Source organism: Gavia stellata, chromosome Z (assembly GCF_030936135.1).
Source record: "Gavia stellata isolate bGavSte3 chromosome Z, bGavSte3.hap2, whole genome shotgun sequence".
Taxonomy (NCBI): Eukaryota; Metazoa; Chordata; class Aves; order Gaviiformes; family Gaviidae; genus Gavia; species Gavia stellata.
The window spans coordinates 30,190,774-30,203,625 of NC_082637.1; the positions used below are offsets into that span (position 1 = coordinate 30,190,774).

General features: G+C 47.1%; 1 protein-coding gene across 1 annotated transcript in view; it reads left to right on the forward strand.

Moving 5' to 3' along the window:
* Positions 1-595: 595 nt before the first annotated feature.
* Positions 596-12,852, forward strand: part of DMRT1 (doublesex and mab-3 related transcription factor 1) — a 60,632-nt gene continuing 48,375 nt past the window's right edge. Inside the window, exons 1-2 of the mRNA XM_059833882.1 lie at positions 596-892; positions 3,676-3,859. Of these exons, the coding sequence (XP_059689865.1) occupies positions 605-892; positions 3,676-3,859 (472 nt within the window). The 5' untranslated portion in view covers positions 596-604. The remainder of the gene's footprint in view (positions 893-3,675; positions 3,860-12,852) is intronic.

Here is a 12,852-nt window from a genome sequence, read left to right on the forward strand (position 1 = left end):
GCTTAATAACGGCCTCTGGATGCCGGCTTGCTCCCTTAGACCACGGCCGGCGTTACCGCCATGGGCACGGCCCGCGCCGGGCACGGGCACGGGCACGAGCACGGCCCCGGCCCCGGCCCCGGCCCCGGCGGGGAGGGCAGCGCGGCCGCAGGCCTGCGGGGCGGCCGCGGAGCCGCCTCCGACCTGGGCGAGGAGCGCGTCGTCGCGTGGGGCCTGCGGCAGCGCGGCTGAGCCCAGCCCCGCGGGTACCTCCAGCACGAAGCCGGGGACGTGGGGCTTGGGCCCAGCACCCACCGCCCCGCCGCGCACCCGACGGCCGGCCGCGGCAGCCGCCTCTCCCCGCCACGCCGCCGGCCCAGGCCGGGCTGGGCGGGAGGGAGGAGCGGAGAGGGAGGGGTGGCCGCTCCCCCACCCCCGGCGCCTGCCCCGCGGGGGAGAGAGGGCTTCGCGGCCGCACGGACCGGCCGGGGAGGGTGGGGGGGGCCGCGGCGGGAGGGGCGACGCCGGGCTGCCGCCGCCCGCCAAAACGCGCGGGGTGGCGGGACGGGACGGGGCAGGGCAGAGAGGCGCCGACCCCTCGGCCGGCTGCCCCCAGCCCGCCGCGATGCCCAGCGACTCCCCGGCCTTCAGCAAGCCCCCGGACGCCGCGGGGCCGGGGGAGAAGGCGGGCGGCTTAGGGAAGGCGGCGGCCCTCATGGCGGCCGCCCCGGCGGACGGGGTCGCCGTCGCCGCGTCGGGGAAGAAGCCGCCGCGTCTGCCCAAGTGTGCCCGCTGCCGCAACCACGGCTACTCCTCGCCGCTGAAGGGGCACAAGCGGTTCTGCATGTGGCGGGACTGCCAGTGCAAGAAGTGCAGCCTGATCGCCGAGCGGCAGCGGGTGATGGCAGCGCAGGTGAGCCCCGCGGGGCGGCCCCCCGCCGCCGCCGCCGCGGCGGGGTCTGCCCGGGGCGGGGTGGGCTGTCTGCCCGGCGTGCTGCCGGCGGTGGGGCCGTTCTTCCGCCCCCCGAGGGGTTCGGTGCCCGCAGGAGTCCCGCGGTGCGCGGCGCCGAGGCAGCGGGGCCGCGGGGGAGCCTCGCCCCGGGCTGGAGTTAGACCGCCGGCTCCCTAAATTAAGGCGGCTTTTCGCTGTCTTTCTCTTACGTTAATTTTTTTCCCTTTTTGCATAAAAAGGGGAGATACCCTGAAGGCGTGTAGGAGTGAAGTCACGGTGAGCTAGCAGCAGCCGTGGCGAGCGGCGGCGGTGAGGTTCGGCTGAGCGCGCCCGAACGCCTCTCCCTCCGGGAACGGGCAGAGCCGAGGCGCGCCCGCTGTCCTGAAGTGCGCGGCTCTGTTTTAAAACCTGCAGAGAGGAGGACGTAGTTAACGTCGAACTGACGCTTTTCAACTTGTTTTGTACTAGATAGTGAATAATCTAGCCAACTAACTGGTTAGCGAGAATGTTCTCCGCTGGTGGTTTCAGGTTCGGTGTATCTGCTTTTCCTGATGCAAGGTGGCTTTAGTTGAGTGCGTTTCTAAAAAGACTTCTTTTTTAACGGTGTTGTTCCTGATTTTGCATAGAGTGCCTCTGTAAATAGCAGCGTAGCTGGGTCATCTTAAATCTAAACGAGGACTCAGTAGTAATCACTAAGAAACCAAACTGCACCCAGTTCTGTGTGGGAATAACTTTTTTTCGTTAGGTAGTCCCAACTCTTTGGCAATGTAAATGTCTGCTGTGTTAGTCCTTGTGATCCTCATCTTGAAAACTTCATTAAGAGGGGTCCTGGGAGTGTAATGGCTACTAGCGTGCTTGAGCTGTGTGAGTGGTTCTCGTTCCTGCAAATAGCCCCTTGCAGACAAATTAACTGGAAAGCATTAGGACTACTGGTGCGAGTAAAGGCAGTGATATAAGACCACCGATCCAGTTTGCAACTAATGTGCGCTTAGAGCTTCGTGATCCTGCGTGAAATTAATCTCCTGCTGACAGATTTTAAAAACCTTAGCAGCCCTGGCTTAAATCCTTCCCCACTGTTTTATATAATTACTCCGTGCAGGTATACTCAACGTCCTCGAAAACCACTGGGAGCTTTCGTTCATTTAAGTAATTCCTCCTTGTTGGTGGCATGGCAGTCGAGGAATTGTTACTACACCCAAGTTAAGATGCGCTTTCTCTGCCCAGTGTGAACCACGGAATAATAAACGTGGATCTCTTTGCTGCCTGCTTTGGGGGAGGGAGCACGAAATTGGGTGTTGCCCATGGAAGTGTCCCCTTCTGCACAGACTGTTCTGCTGCACCGCAGCTTCTGTCAGGTGGTGTATGCCTCCTGCTAGCGGGTCCTGGCAGTGGCCCGCCTGGGGGTTTTCTGTTCCCTGCATAGTATTTGAAAGTGTCTTTGAAAGCCTCCCTAACTGAATCTTATCTGTGTAGGAGTTACGCATTGAAAGTCTGTCTTTCCCCCTTTTGATATATTTCTGCAATAAGCCCCTTGGCGCTAGTGGAATTTTGCAGGTCAAGGTTATTGGCTTGTGAAGTCAAAGTTACCCATGGTGTTTGCAAGTCTACACCCCCTGTTTGGGATGTCTCCATTGCAAGAGCTGTTACTACTTTCTGTAATGGTATTACGCATCTGTATTAGAAAAATATTGCTGTTGAACATGGAAACGGAGGGAAATCGTGTCCAAGTTACCCAGGATAATTTCCAGCAAGAAAAGCCCATGATCCCGGTCTGCAATCTGGGACAGATTTCCAAGGTTCAAATACAGATGCAAATCAGTCACCTGGCAAGTTGCAGGGTAGGTAGCTGTAAAGTCCCCGGCGTCATGTTTACTGCCTGGACAGCATGTCATACTTGGCACGGGAGGATGGCTGTGCAAAATGGATCTACCAGTTTCAGATGAAGCAGAAAGGGTCTGCTGTATCTTCAGTAAGCAGGGAATGTGGTTTGTTTGCACCCATGTCCAGACTGCATAGTGCCTGTGGGCTTTGCCAGTGCAGCTAAGCTATGGAATAACATCTGTGTCGGGAAGAAGATGGGGAGCTCCTGCTGCCTCAGGCCTGGCCAGCTGTCTGCAACGTGTGTGATGCTGGCAGAGATGCTCGCAGGATGGTACCCTGCATTTGCCATGCTTCTGCCATGATAGCTCTCTGCATGCAGTGTACCGTGCACTGAAATTCCCTTGAAAGGATAGATTTCCAGCAAAGAGCCAGCAAGGGAGCCCAGCAGGCTTGGGCAGAGCAGCAGATTGCAGGTATAAGCCCTCATAAAGAGCTGCTTTGTATTGATGAAGACACATAGCACAGCCTTGCAAGCAGATGAATTTCTTATCCCCAGCAGCTGTGTATCAGCAGAGAGGAGGCTAGTGACTATTCTTTTCACAGTATGCTTTGCTCAAGGGCAGCTGTGTCTGGTGAGTACTGTTGGCTTTAATGCCTTCACGTGGCCTTGTTGGAGGGAGATGTATATAGCACCAGCATTTCATAGGTTTGTTCATATATGTTTGGACAGAAAAAGGGGTTGGTTTTAAAGAGCTTTATAACCTCCTTTATATCCTCCCCTACCCACTGGCTGGATCGTGACATCAACACTGTAGAGAGTACCAAGAGGAAAAAACAGCCTTGAGTTTGAGTCTTTCATTGATGCCATTATAAATTGTGCTCAAGCCAGAGAGCATGCCCTACCTCTGTCTTCTTGTTCCCAGGTTGCGCTGAGAAGGCAGCAAGCTCAGGAAGAGGAACTGGGAATCAGCCACCCAGTGCCCCTGCCCAGTGCCCCTGAGACGTTCGTTAAGAAGAACAGTGGTGGCAGCTCTTGTCTCTTGTTGGAAAACAGCAGCCCTACGCACTCGACGAGTATGACCATGACGGCAGCTAGCACACCGTCAGGTAAAGTGCTGGGAGAGCAATGCTCACTGCTTGGGGCAAGGGCTGACATTGCTTACACCTGCCTGCTGTTGCACTTCTTCCCCTGCCTGCAGCGGTAGGGTTGTGGAGAGTCCCCTCTCCAAGAACAGTGTTGCACTGTTGGTATGGTTAGCAAAAGGAAAGAACCCAGGATCAGTCTTTCATATTTTAATTGATTATTTTCACTTGAAATTCAAAATCAGTTTGGTGTAGACTGGCGCTGTAGTTGAATTCAGTAGGATGTATGCCTGCAAGTAGAGATTTATGAGGAGCTTTTCTCCTTTCTACCAAAATACATGTTCCTGCCACAGTCTTGGCAACTGCGTTTGGCTGGCTGTGTATCTTCTTCATATTTGGAGAGTTTTCAGCATTGTATAGGAGCCAAGTATGTAGGTAATGTCATGGAGCGCAGCAGCGAAGAGCTGCCCACCTTACGTGACTTGATGTGGTGGTACATCTGTTCTGTGTGGCTTGGTGTGATGAACTATGGAAGACTGACGCAGTCCTTCCACTCTACTACACCTTACTGTATTGCATTTAAATCTTGTAAAACAAACAAACAAATGAACCCCAAAACCAAAACCCAAACAATATTCGTCTGCAGATTCAGTAAAACCGTGACTAAGTAGAACTGGGACTTAAAGGCGCTGAAGTGAAGACTAGGCAAAATGCTTTTCCTTACGCAGAGCTTATGCCTGACAGATATAGCAATTGAGTATGTATAAAAATGAAACTGATGTAATTGACTTCTGCTGTATAGACAGAAAAAAAAGAAACAAACATAGAAGAAAGGAGAAGGAAATTCCATTCACTTTTAATCTTTAGTGCTGATGTCAATGCTACAGGCGAATATACTTCCTGCTTAAAAAGATGCTTCTAAAGTGGACAATGCTTTGCATTAACTGATAAAAGGACAGCGCATATGTGTGTCTGTCAAGCGACATCACTCTGTTTTGCAGGCCATTTAAAGCCTTGTCAGATGGATTTGTTGCATCCATTGCAGACAGGCAGTTTCAGACCGATGTGGAGGGATTTCTTTGGGAAGCTTTTAGAAGAACTGGTTGATAAAACAATAAATAGCTTTTTATTAGCTTTTTTGTTTTCATTATTGCAGTCATGTTGTCATGTTAATATAACCTTTGAATCGATGCAATTACTCCTTTCATATTTGGATTACCGCATGCTTGTTTATAGACATGGAAAAAGCTGGCTGAAGATTAAAGTAGTATATTCAGTAATCTATATAGAGAAGAAGAAGAAAACTCTTGCTTATACAGAAAGGCCAAAAAATGAAATTGTCTTACTGTCAAAATTTGCATATGCTTTGATCTTAATGTTTTTAAAATGTCAGTGGGGGCATTTAATTTATTAATTCTACTTTAATAATTTCTTATTAATTGAATGCAATTATGGTCTTTTAATGAAAAACTTTAATTAAACAAGCTTAAGGCAATTCACAAGCTTGTATAAAGACTTGAAAACATCAAAATGCCTAATTTTAAAGTAATTTGAATTGTTTGAAAATTTTTGGTCAAATAAATGGTTTGCAGTCATCTTTCTTACAGTGGATTTTTCTTTGCAAGCAATTCAAACACATTGTTTCTCAAGCATTTTACTAAAAACTGTGTGTGGGTGACAACATTTAAAATACACAGCTCCATCTCCAGAGAGAAGATGTGATCCCAGCCAAGAATTGAGGCAGGGTCAGCTTTGTTTTCTGGAAGTGGAACAATCTAGGAGTGAATAAGAAATTGGGTTCGTAATTTTGTTTTTAGGCACCTAAGTAGCAACAGAAATTCATGCTTAGCTCGAAAACGACTGCACTGCATAAAGTTATGTCCCAAGTAATCTTGATAGGTTCATCGTTGAAGCAGCGTAAGTACGCACGGGTGTGGATTTAATGCCACCAGTGACTGCGTGCAGTCTCTGATGCTGCAGAAGGTGCTCTGTGTTCAGCCAGACCTGTAGGATGGCTTCATCAGATGTCAGAGTACAGGCTTCACCCTGGAAAGTCTGATTTTCCAGTGAGGAACGCTGCTTAAATATTCTGATGCTTTCTTTTTTTAGCATATAAAGATCTTTTGTTAGATAAGAAACTGCCAGGTGTGATGGGACATGAAGTTCTTGGTTTAGGTATCAGGTTGTTTCAGGACCAGGTACTCAAAGGGTTCTTGCATTGCTGTTTCATCATTTTACTGGTACCCTCAATGCAAGCAAAATGAGAGACCCCTTTGGAGCGAGTGTCACAGTGTCTCAGTTTGGTAGGCTGAGGTGCTGATTTTGCAAGAATTTGCTGTAATCATTAAGGCAGGCAGAGAGAGTGAAACCCTTTGTGTCAGGGGAAGTCGCAGCTCCCTGTAAGCCCCAGGGGAACCGAAGGCTCCTGGGAGTGCAGCGTGCTCTGTACGACATGCATTAGACTGGGCAAAAGGTGGTTTTGACAGTGGTAATTCTGTTCCTCCTGTAAGTTTTTGTCTTCACAAGAGCAGTTTTTCTTTTGGGCTTCCATCATGCAGTGTTGTTTGCCAGCAGAGGAGTAATGTGTAAAGGAATCACACAAATCAGACATAGAGCCAGAGAGAGCCTTTCCTCGCTGTAGCCATTTTATCGGCAATCAGAAATATTGTGACACCTGGAGAGATCAGAGACAATTTTTCAGATCGCTTTGTGACATGCTGTTTTTGAAAAGGGGAAAAATGAATTATCGTGGAGGTTTGTGCATTTACCATCTCAAGCTTGCAAACCGTATTTACTTGGGATGGAGCATATCTTCCCGACTCAAAAGCCAATTGGGGATTTGCGGGGTAGTTGGAAGGGAGCAGACTGCAGACTGTGGTCGCAGGGCATTAGCAGAACCTCTCGCAAAGGGATTTTTGTAGTTTCTGTGCGTTTTCCCTTAAGAAGTTGCAGGTTGCTGAGAGCGAAGGCCATTTAATTGCAAGAGCAGCAAAAAGTCTTGATCCCACGGCATCTAAAGTAGTTGTCCTTCCTTCAGTAGGGTAAGTACATCTTGTTAGTTAACTAGCATGCAAAACTCAGGAAAAGACTATGGTGAGGCATTTGAAACGCACCTTTCGGACATAGTCAGTTTTTAGAACCTGGGTTCTTCCCTGTTCCATGTCAGTTTGGTACCTCTGCCATTTTAATATTTAGAAATCACTGGAGGGCGGTGAGGCAGAGGGGGAAGTGTGATCATGAAAGACCTTCAGGTGAGAGCTGCTCACCCTAAAGGAAGGAGACAGTGCGTGTCACCTTTCCTCCAGTTTATTTGGTCCTCGTCACAGACTAAGGGTCATGTTTGGCATTTGGCGAATGGGGTGGGGTGGCTGCGACATACATCACCTGGTGACTGGAAGGTGCTGGAAAGCACTGCTTCTTTCTGCGGCTCTGTGCTCATGTTGGCCCAGTTTAGAAGCATCCAGTATAGATGGGATCACTGTATGATGCTAAATGCCAGCTCCTGCTCCTGTGCTCTGCGGCGGTCGATTTCCCGTTGGCTTTGCAATGGCGATTAATAATGGCATTGTTTAGGTGCCTTCGTAGTATCACTGGTTGACAAGTTAAACATATAATTGTCAGCAATTGTAATAAGTTTGCGCTTGTTATTTCCCTTTGCTACATTTATTATCTGTGACAGAAACAAAACAGTGTTCTTTTTACATTTCTCTAAGTAGGTACTGCCTTCACTTTGAAACTCTGAGGAACAGGTGGGTTTTTATCTGCTCATAAATACGGACTGTAGTGGGGTCAGCAGTAATACTGTGCCTAATGAATGATGGTACTCAGATCCCTTTGAACTTGCGATGCCCTAGATGCCTCTGAAAACCCTGCCTTGCCTTCTTTACTCTTCCTTTGCTTTTTTGATGTTGTCTTTTGCATTGACCTTTTCTACAACACTGTATTGTGATTTCAAAAATTGATGCCATGACCTTGCAGATGTTGCGCTGCATAGGTAATGAGGTAAAAAAATAAGTTACTCTAATTGGAAGATACCATGGCCTGGTTTTAAAAGAAGTGAGACATTTTCTTTTTGAAAGAAAGTCCTTTTAAGTCTTTACAGTATAATGTCGTGGAGAGTTGGGCAAAGAGGAACCTTATGAAGTTCAATAGAGGCAAGTGTAGGGTACTGCACCTGGGGAGGAATAACCCCACACATCAGTACAGGTTAGGGGCTGACCTGCTGGAAACCAGCTCTGTGGAAAGGGACCTGGGAGTCCTAGAGGACAGCAGGATGACCACGAGACAGCAATGTGCCCTTGGGGCCAAGAAGGCCAATGGCATCCTGGGGTGCCTCAAGAAGAGTGTGGCTAGCAGGTCGAGGGAGGTTATCCTCCCCCTCTACTCTGCCCTGGTGAGGCCACATCTGGAGTGCTGTGTCCAGTTCTGGGCTCCACAGTTCAAGAAAGACAGGGAACTGCTGCAGAGAGTACAGCAAAGGGCTACAAAATGATTAGGGGACCAGAACACCATTCTTACGAGGAAAGGCTGAGGGACTTGTGTCTTTTTAGTCTGGAGAAGAGAAGACTGAGGGGGGATCTTATCAAGGCTTATAAATACTTAAGGGGTGGGTGTCAGGAGGATGGGGCCAGTCTTTTTTCAGTGGTGCCCAGTGACAGGACAAGAGGTAATGGGCACAAACTTGGTCGTAGGAAGTTCCATCTAAACATGAGGAGGAACTTCTTTACTTTGAGGGTGGCAGAGCACTGGAACAAGCTGCCCAGAGAGGTTGTAGAGTCTCCTCTGGAGATATTCAAAACTCACCTGGACGCATTCCTGTGCAACCTGCTCTGGGTGAACCTGCTCTGGTAGGAGGGTTGGACTAGATGATCTCCAGAGGTCCCTTCCAACCCCTGTCATTCTGTGATATGCCGTCAGCATTTCAGTTTTGTCCAGAAAGCCTCATTCTTGTTAACTGATGGGCAACATGAGGAAGCTGCCACGGAAATTTCACTGTGAGAGTGCTTAAGCAGTGGAACAGGTTGCCCAGAGAGGTTGTGGGGCCTCCATCCTTGGGTACACTCAAAACTCGGCTGGATGGTGCCTGAGCAACATGATCCAACTGTGAGGCTGGCCCTGCTTTGAGCAGAGTTTGGGCCAGCTGGCCTCCAGAGGTCCTTTCCAAACTAAACTACACTGTGAATCTGTGAAATGCCCACTTTTTTGTATTGACATTAAGTCAACGTATTGAAATTTGAAATTCAGCCACCCTCAATACTGATCAGCATTTGCAAGCCTGGGAAAGAAATCCTGAATCTTTTGACCTAAAAACACTCGATCATTAAATCTACAGTAGATTTCAACAGAAAATTAGCATCATGAGGGTTGACAGGTGGTGGAGAAGATTGCTAGTTCTGGTGGCAGCAGCCTCAGCATGGCTGAGCAGTAAGGAGAAGGAGGCATTAGCCACTTTGCCTGCTTGTGCCAGGGCTAACATGATGGCTGCGTGTCCTCAGAGGTCTTGGTGGGTCTGCAGTGGTTACCAGTCCATCATCCTGCTCTTCGTTTTGTCTTTGTCTTCTGGTTACTGTCTAATGATGATTTTCTCCTGCTGCACCCAGTACTACTTCACCGTTTTTTGTTGCTGGCTGCCTCCTGGTCCTGCCAGGATACTGAGAGCAAAGCAGCCCCATCCATTGCTTCCTGGTGCTTTTCCCCAGCTTCTCTCACAGCCAACAATCTCTGTTCAAAAGAAAAGAGCATAGTTGAACGTGCGGTTGGTTGCAGTTAAGATGAGAGAAGAAGAATCACATTTGCATGTGTCTCTTGTAAGAGTTTGTGAACTGTCTTCCCTCTCTTGCATTGGCATTATTTCCACAGCACAAGTTAGACTTTTTCTTGGGAAGCAGTTGCTGGAGATGGTCTTCTGCTTGTATGGTGGTTTTCTCAGTTGCTAAATCTCTTTCGAGCTGGAGTAAATATATATCCAGGGAGTGTTTTTCTTTGAACAATCTTCCCTTGGTTTAGGAAAAAACTTTGCCCTAACAGGCTTCTCTAGTTTCTGACTGATACAACTATGTGATGAACGAAGCACTCTGCGGTGTGAGAGCCATGGCTTTATAATTTTCAGATCCTACAGAAATCACATTCATTCTGCTGGGAGTTGTTTAAAAAGGCATTGCTTGTGAAGCAAGGGGGGCATTTCTGCCTCTCTCCACTGCTTTGGGTTTGCCGTACTTCGGAACGCTGCAAAGGAGTTTTGAGCATCTCATTATAAAAGGACATAGATAAATCTGAAAGGATAGAGGGAAGGGTGACAAAAATGATGTATGGCTTGTAGAAAAGGAGACTAAGGGTGGATATAACAGTCTATAAATATTTGAGAGGTAATAATATGGAGGAGGGGGAGGGATTATTTACAGTGCTTGAGACAGCATAACAAGGAGCAACGGCTTGAAACTAAAAAAGACAAAATTAAATTAGACAATAGACACTTTTTCTCCTAACTAGAAGTGCAATTAGCAACGGAGTGACCTGCATAAGGACAAGGGGGTAAGTGAAGCATAATCAGGAGAGGTGTTTAAGAGTGTGTTAGATTACTATCTCAAGTGATTAATATGGGGGTAAACTGTGATCAATGTGCAGGTTAAACTAGATGACGGAAATCTCCTGCAGCTTTGTCATCTCATATATGATTCATTGCCTCTGGCCATTGTTTGACTGTGTTAAATCATAATGTTACAGAGTTCTGCATCCCTGATTAGATATTTCCAGTTAATTCTCCAGTTCTGGAGCCTGCAGCTTGCAAAGCTTGCACTTTCCCTGCTCATCCTTTCAAGCAAAGAAGAGCTGTCTTCACCAGAGGCTGGGAGAGCTTTCTCCAGCATGTTGGGGAAGCAGGGGTGCCGGGGGACAAGCCATGACCTACCCAGACCCGCTTACTTTGGAAGAGAAGGGCTCAGCCCCAGGGCTTCTGTGACTGCCTTTTGGCCGGAGGTGTGGAGGTGAAAACCCACAGGCAGCTCAGCAGGTGTTTCCATCCTTTTTTCATGTTTCAGAAGAGCTTTTCTTCCTTGAAGAATTGGGAGTAGATTTTTTTTTTTTTTTTTTTCATTTTCCAAAATCTTTCACCCTAGGGCTTTCTGTGTTTGCAGCATCTTTCTGTCCAACTTTTCTTGCACGAGGTGAGGTTTCCAGACATAGAGCTACTGGTTAGAGCAAGGTCCCTGCTGAGTGGCACTTGCTACGTGCTGAACGCACTTCACCGTGTACACTGTCCTAGCACCTGGGTGCTTGGGGTTTCTCTTCCCATCAGGCCAGCAGGGCTGGTGGGCAGCCCCTATTGTTCTTTGTGCCTTGGAAGCTCTTCTTCCGTCACACTGGCATTTGCATATGTGCGTTCACATTTAGAGAGTTATCTGTGCCAGCCTGTGCTTTCCATTTGTCATTATGAACACTGAGATAAGGAGTGGAGCAGGAGCAGAAGATGTGCTAAGAATTTTCTATCCATGGGCACATTATTACACTATCTGCAGCTAACCTCTTGTTCCTTTCTGTGTCCTTGAAACAGTTATTATGACTTATCTGAATGTGTGGGGCTTGCTTTTTGTTTTTAGAAAAGATATAAGTGGGGAGTGAAGGAGTACTGCACACTTCCTTAACTGAGCACTGGCATGATTTCTTGCTTTTTCTTTTTTTCACATGGTTTCTTATACCTTGAAGACTGCTTTCGTTTGCTTTATTTATCAACTAACTTCCTAATTCAGCCTGTTGACCCATTTTCCATTTTCAGTAGATTTGTCACTTAATGACATGGGGGCTAAAATGCAGTTTTGAAGGTTTCTTTTGTAGGAATGCTTTTTCTTATGCTCTGTTTAATGTCTCTTTTTTTTTTTCTTTTTCTGAATTTTGCTAAACTTCCTCCCAAGTTTGAGTACTTGTTAGTCTTAATCAGAGTTGTGAATAACTCACTTAAGTACAAACATCATTCATGCACTTCTGTCCTATGTTTTCTTGAAGAGCTTGTGGAGAGTCAGTTAAGCACTGAGGTTCTCTTCCTTTGCAATGAGACTGGATGCCTAATTGTTTTATGATTTTTTTTTTTCAATTCCTGTCTCTAGTCTTTATTCATACTATTTCTGTTGCTTACAGCATAGGCCACCATGTGCTGACTTGGATGCCTATAGTCACGGGCACGACTGAACCTCAGCTGATGTAAGCCACTGTAGTTCCAGTGCATTTCTATCAGTTGTGCATGAACAAAATTCATTAGTGATCAATTTGCATTTGCATGGAAGCAGATTTTGTGAGTGCAAATGTTGTTGCATCTGTGCAACACTGATCGTGTACAAAAGTGATGCACATGCATGTGATTTTTGCTCACTTGCCCAGGCCCAAGGGGTGTCTACAATGGTTCTTCACCACTCCTGATGCTAGTTTTTTCATCACGTATTAGGTAGAGAGAGTGAAAAAGCCCTCCTGGTATTTCTAGCTCGTCTTTTTTAGAAACCTTTTGGGTTTCTGTCATCATATAGCTTATAACCAAGCACAGACTCCAGCTAATTCCAACCGTCGTCCTACTCCCTTTATTATTTTTAGTGTGAGCCATAATGATTTTATCCCAGTCATATTTCCTCCAAGGTCTCCTATCTCAGACACTTGTAAAGCTTTCCCTCCCTTCTAATGTTCTCTTTGATCTCTTGTTAATGACTTAAATCCCTTTACATTTAATCCACACTAAGTTTCTTTCTCCTCCTCTTAGTTTGCTTCTTTGTGCCTACAGGTGTCTGGGCTGTTTTCCGTCACTGTCTAGAAATCTGTTTGTCTTTCCTGGTTTCCTTTGTCTTTTAACTTCTTACTCTATTTTTTTAAAAGTTGTGTTAATTTTCAGTTTTGCTCCCGTTACACACTTTAGTAGCGTGTTGGATGTCTGAATGCGACGAGTTAGTTTCTAGATTTCTTTCTGAAATCAGGTATTTCAAGATGAATAATAACTTGTATATATGCACACATAGTAGTCATACTCCCAGCTGTTATAC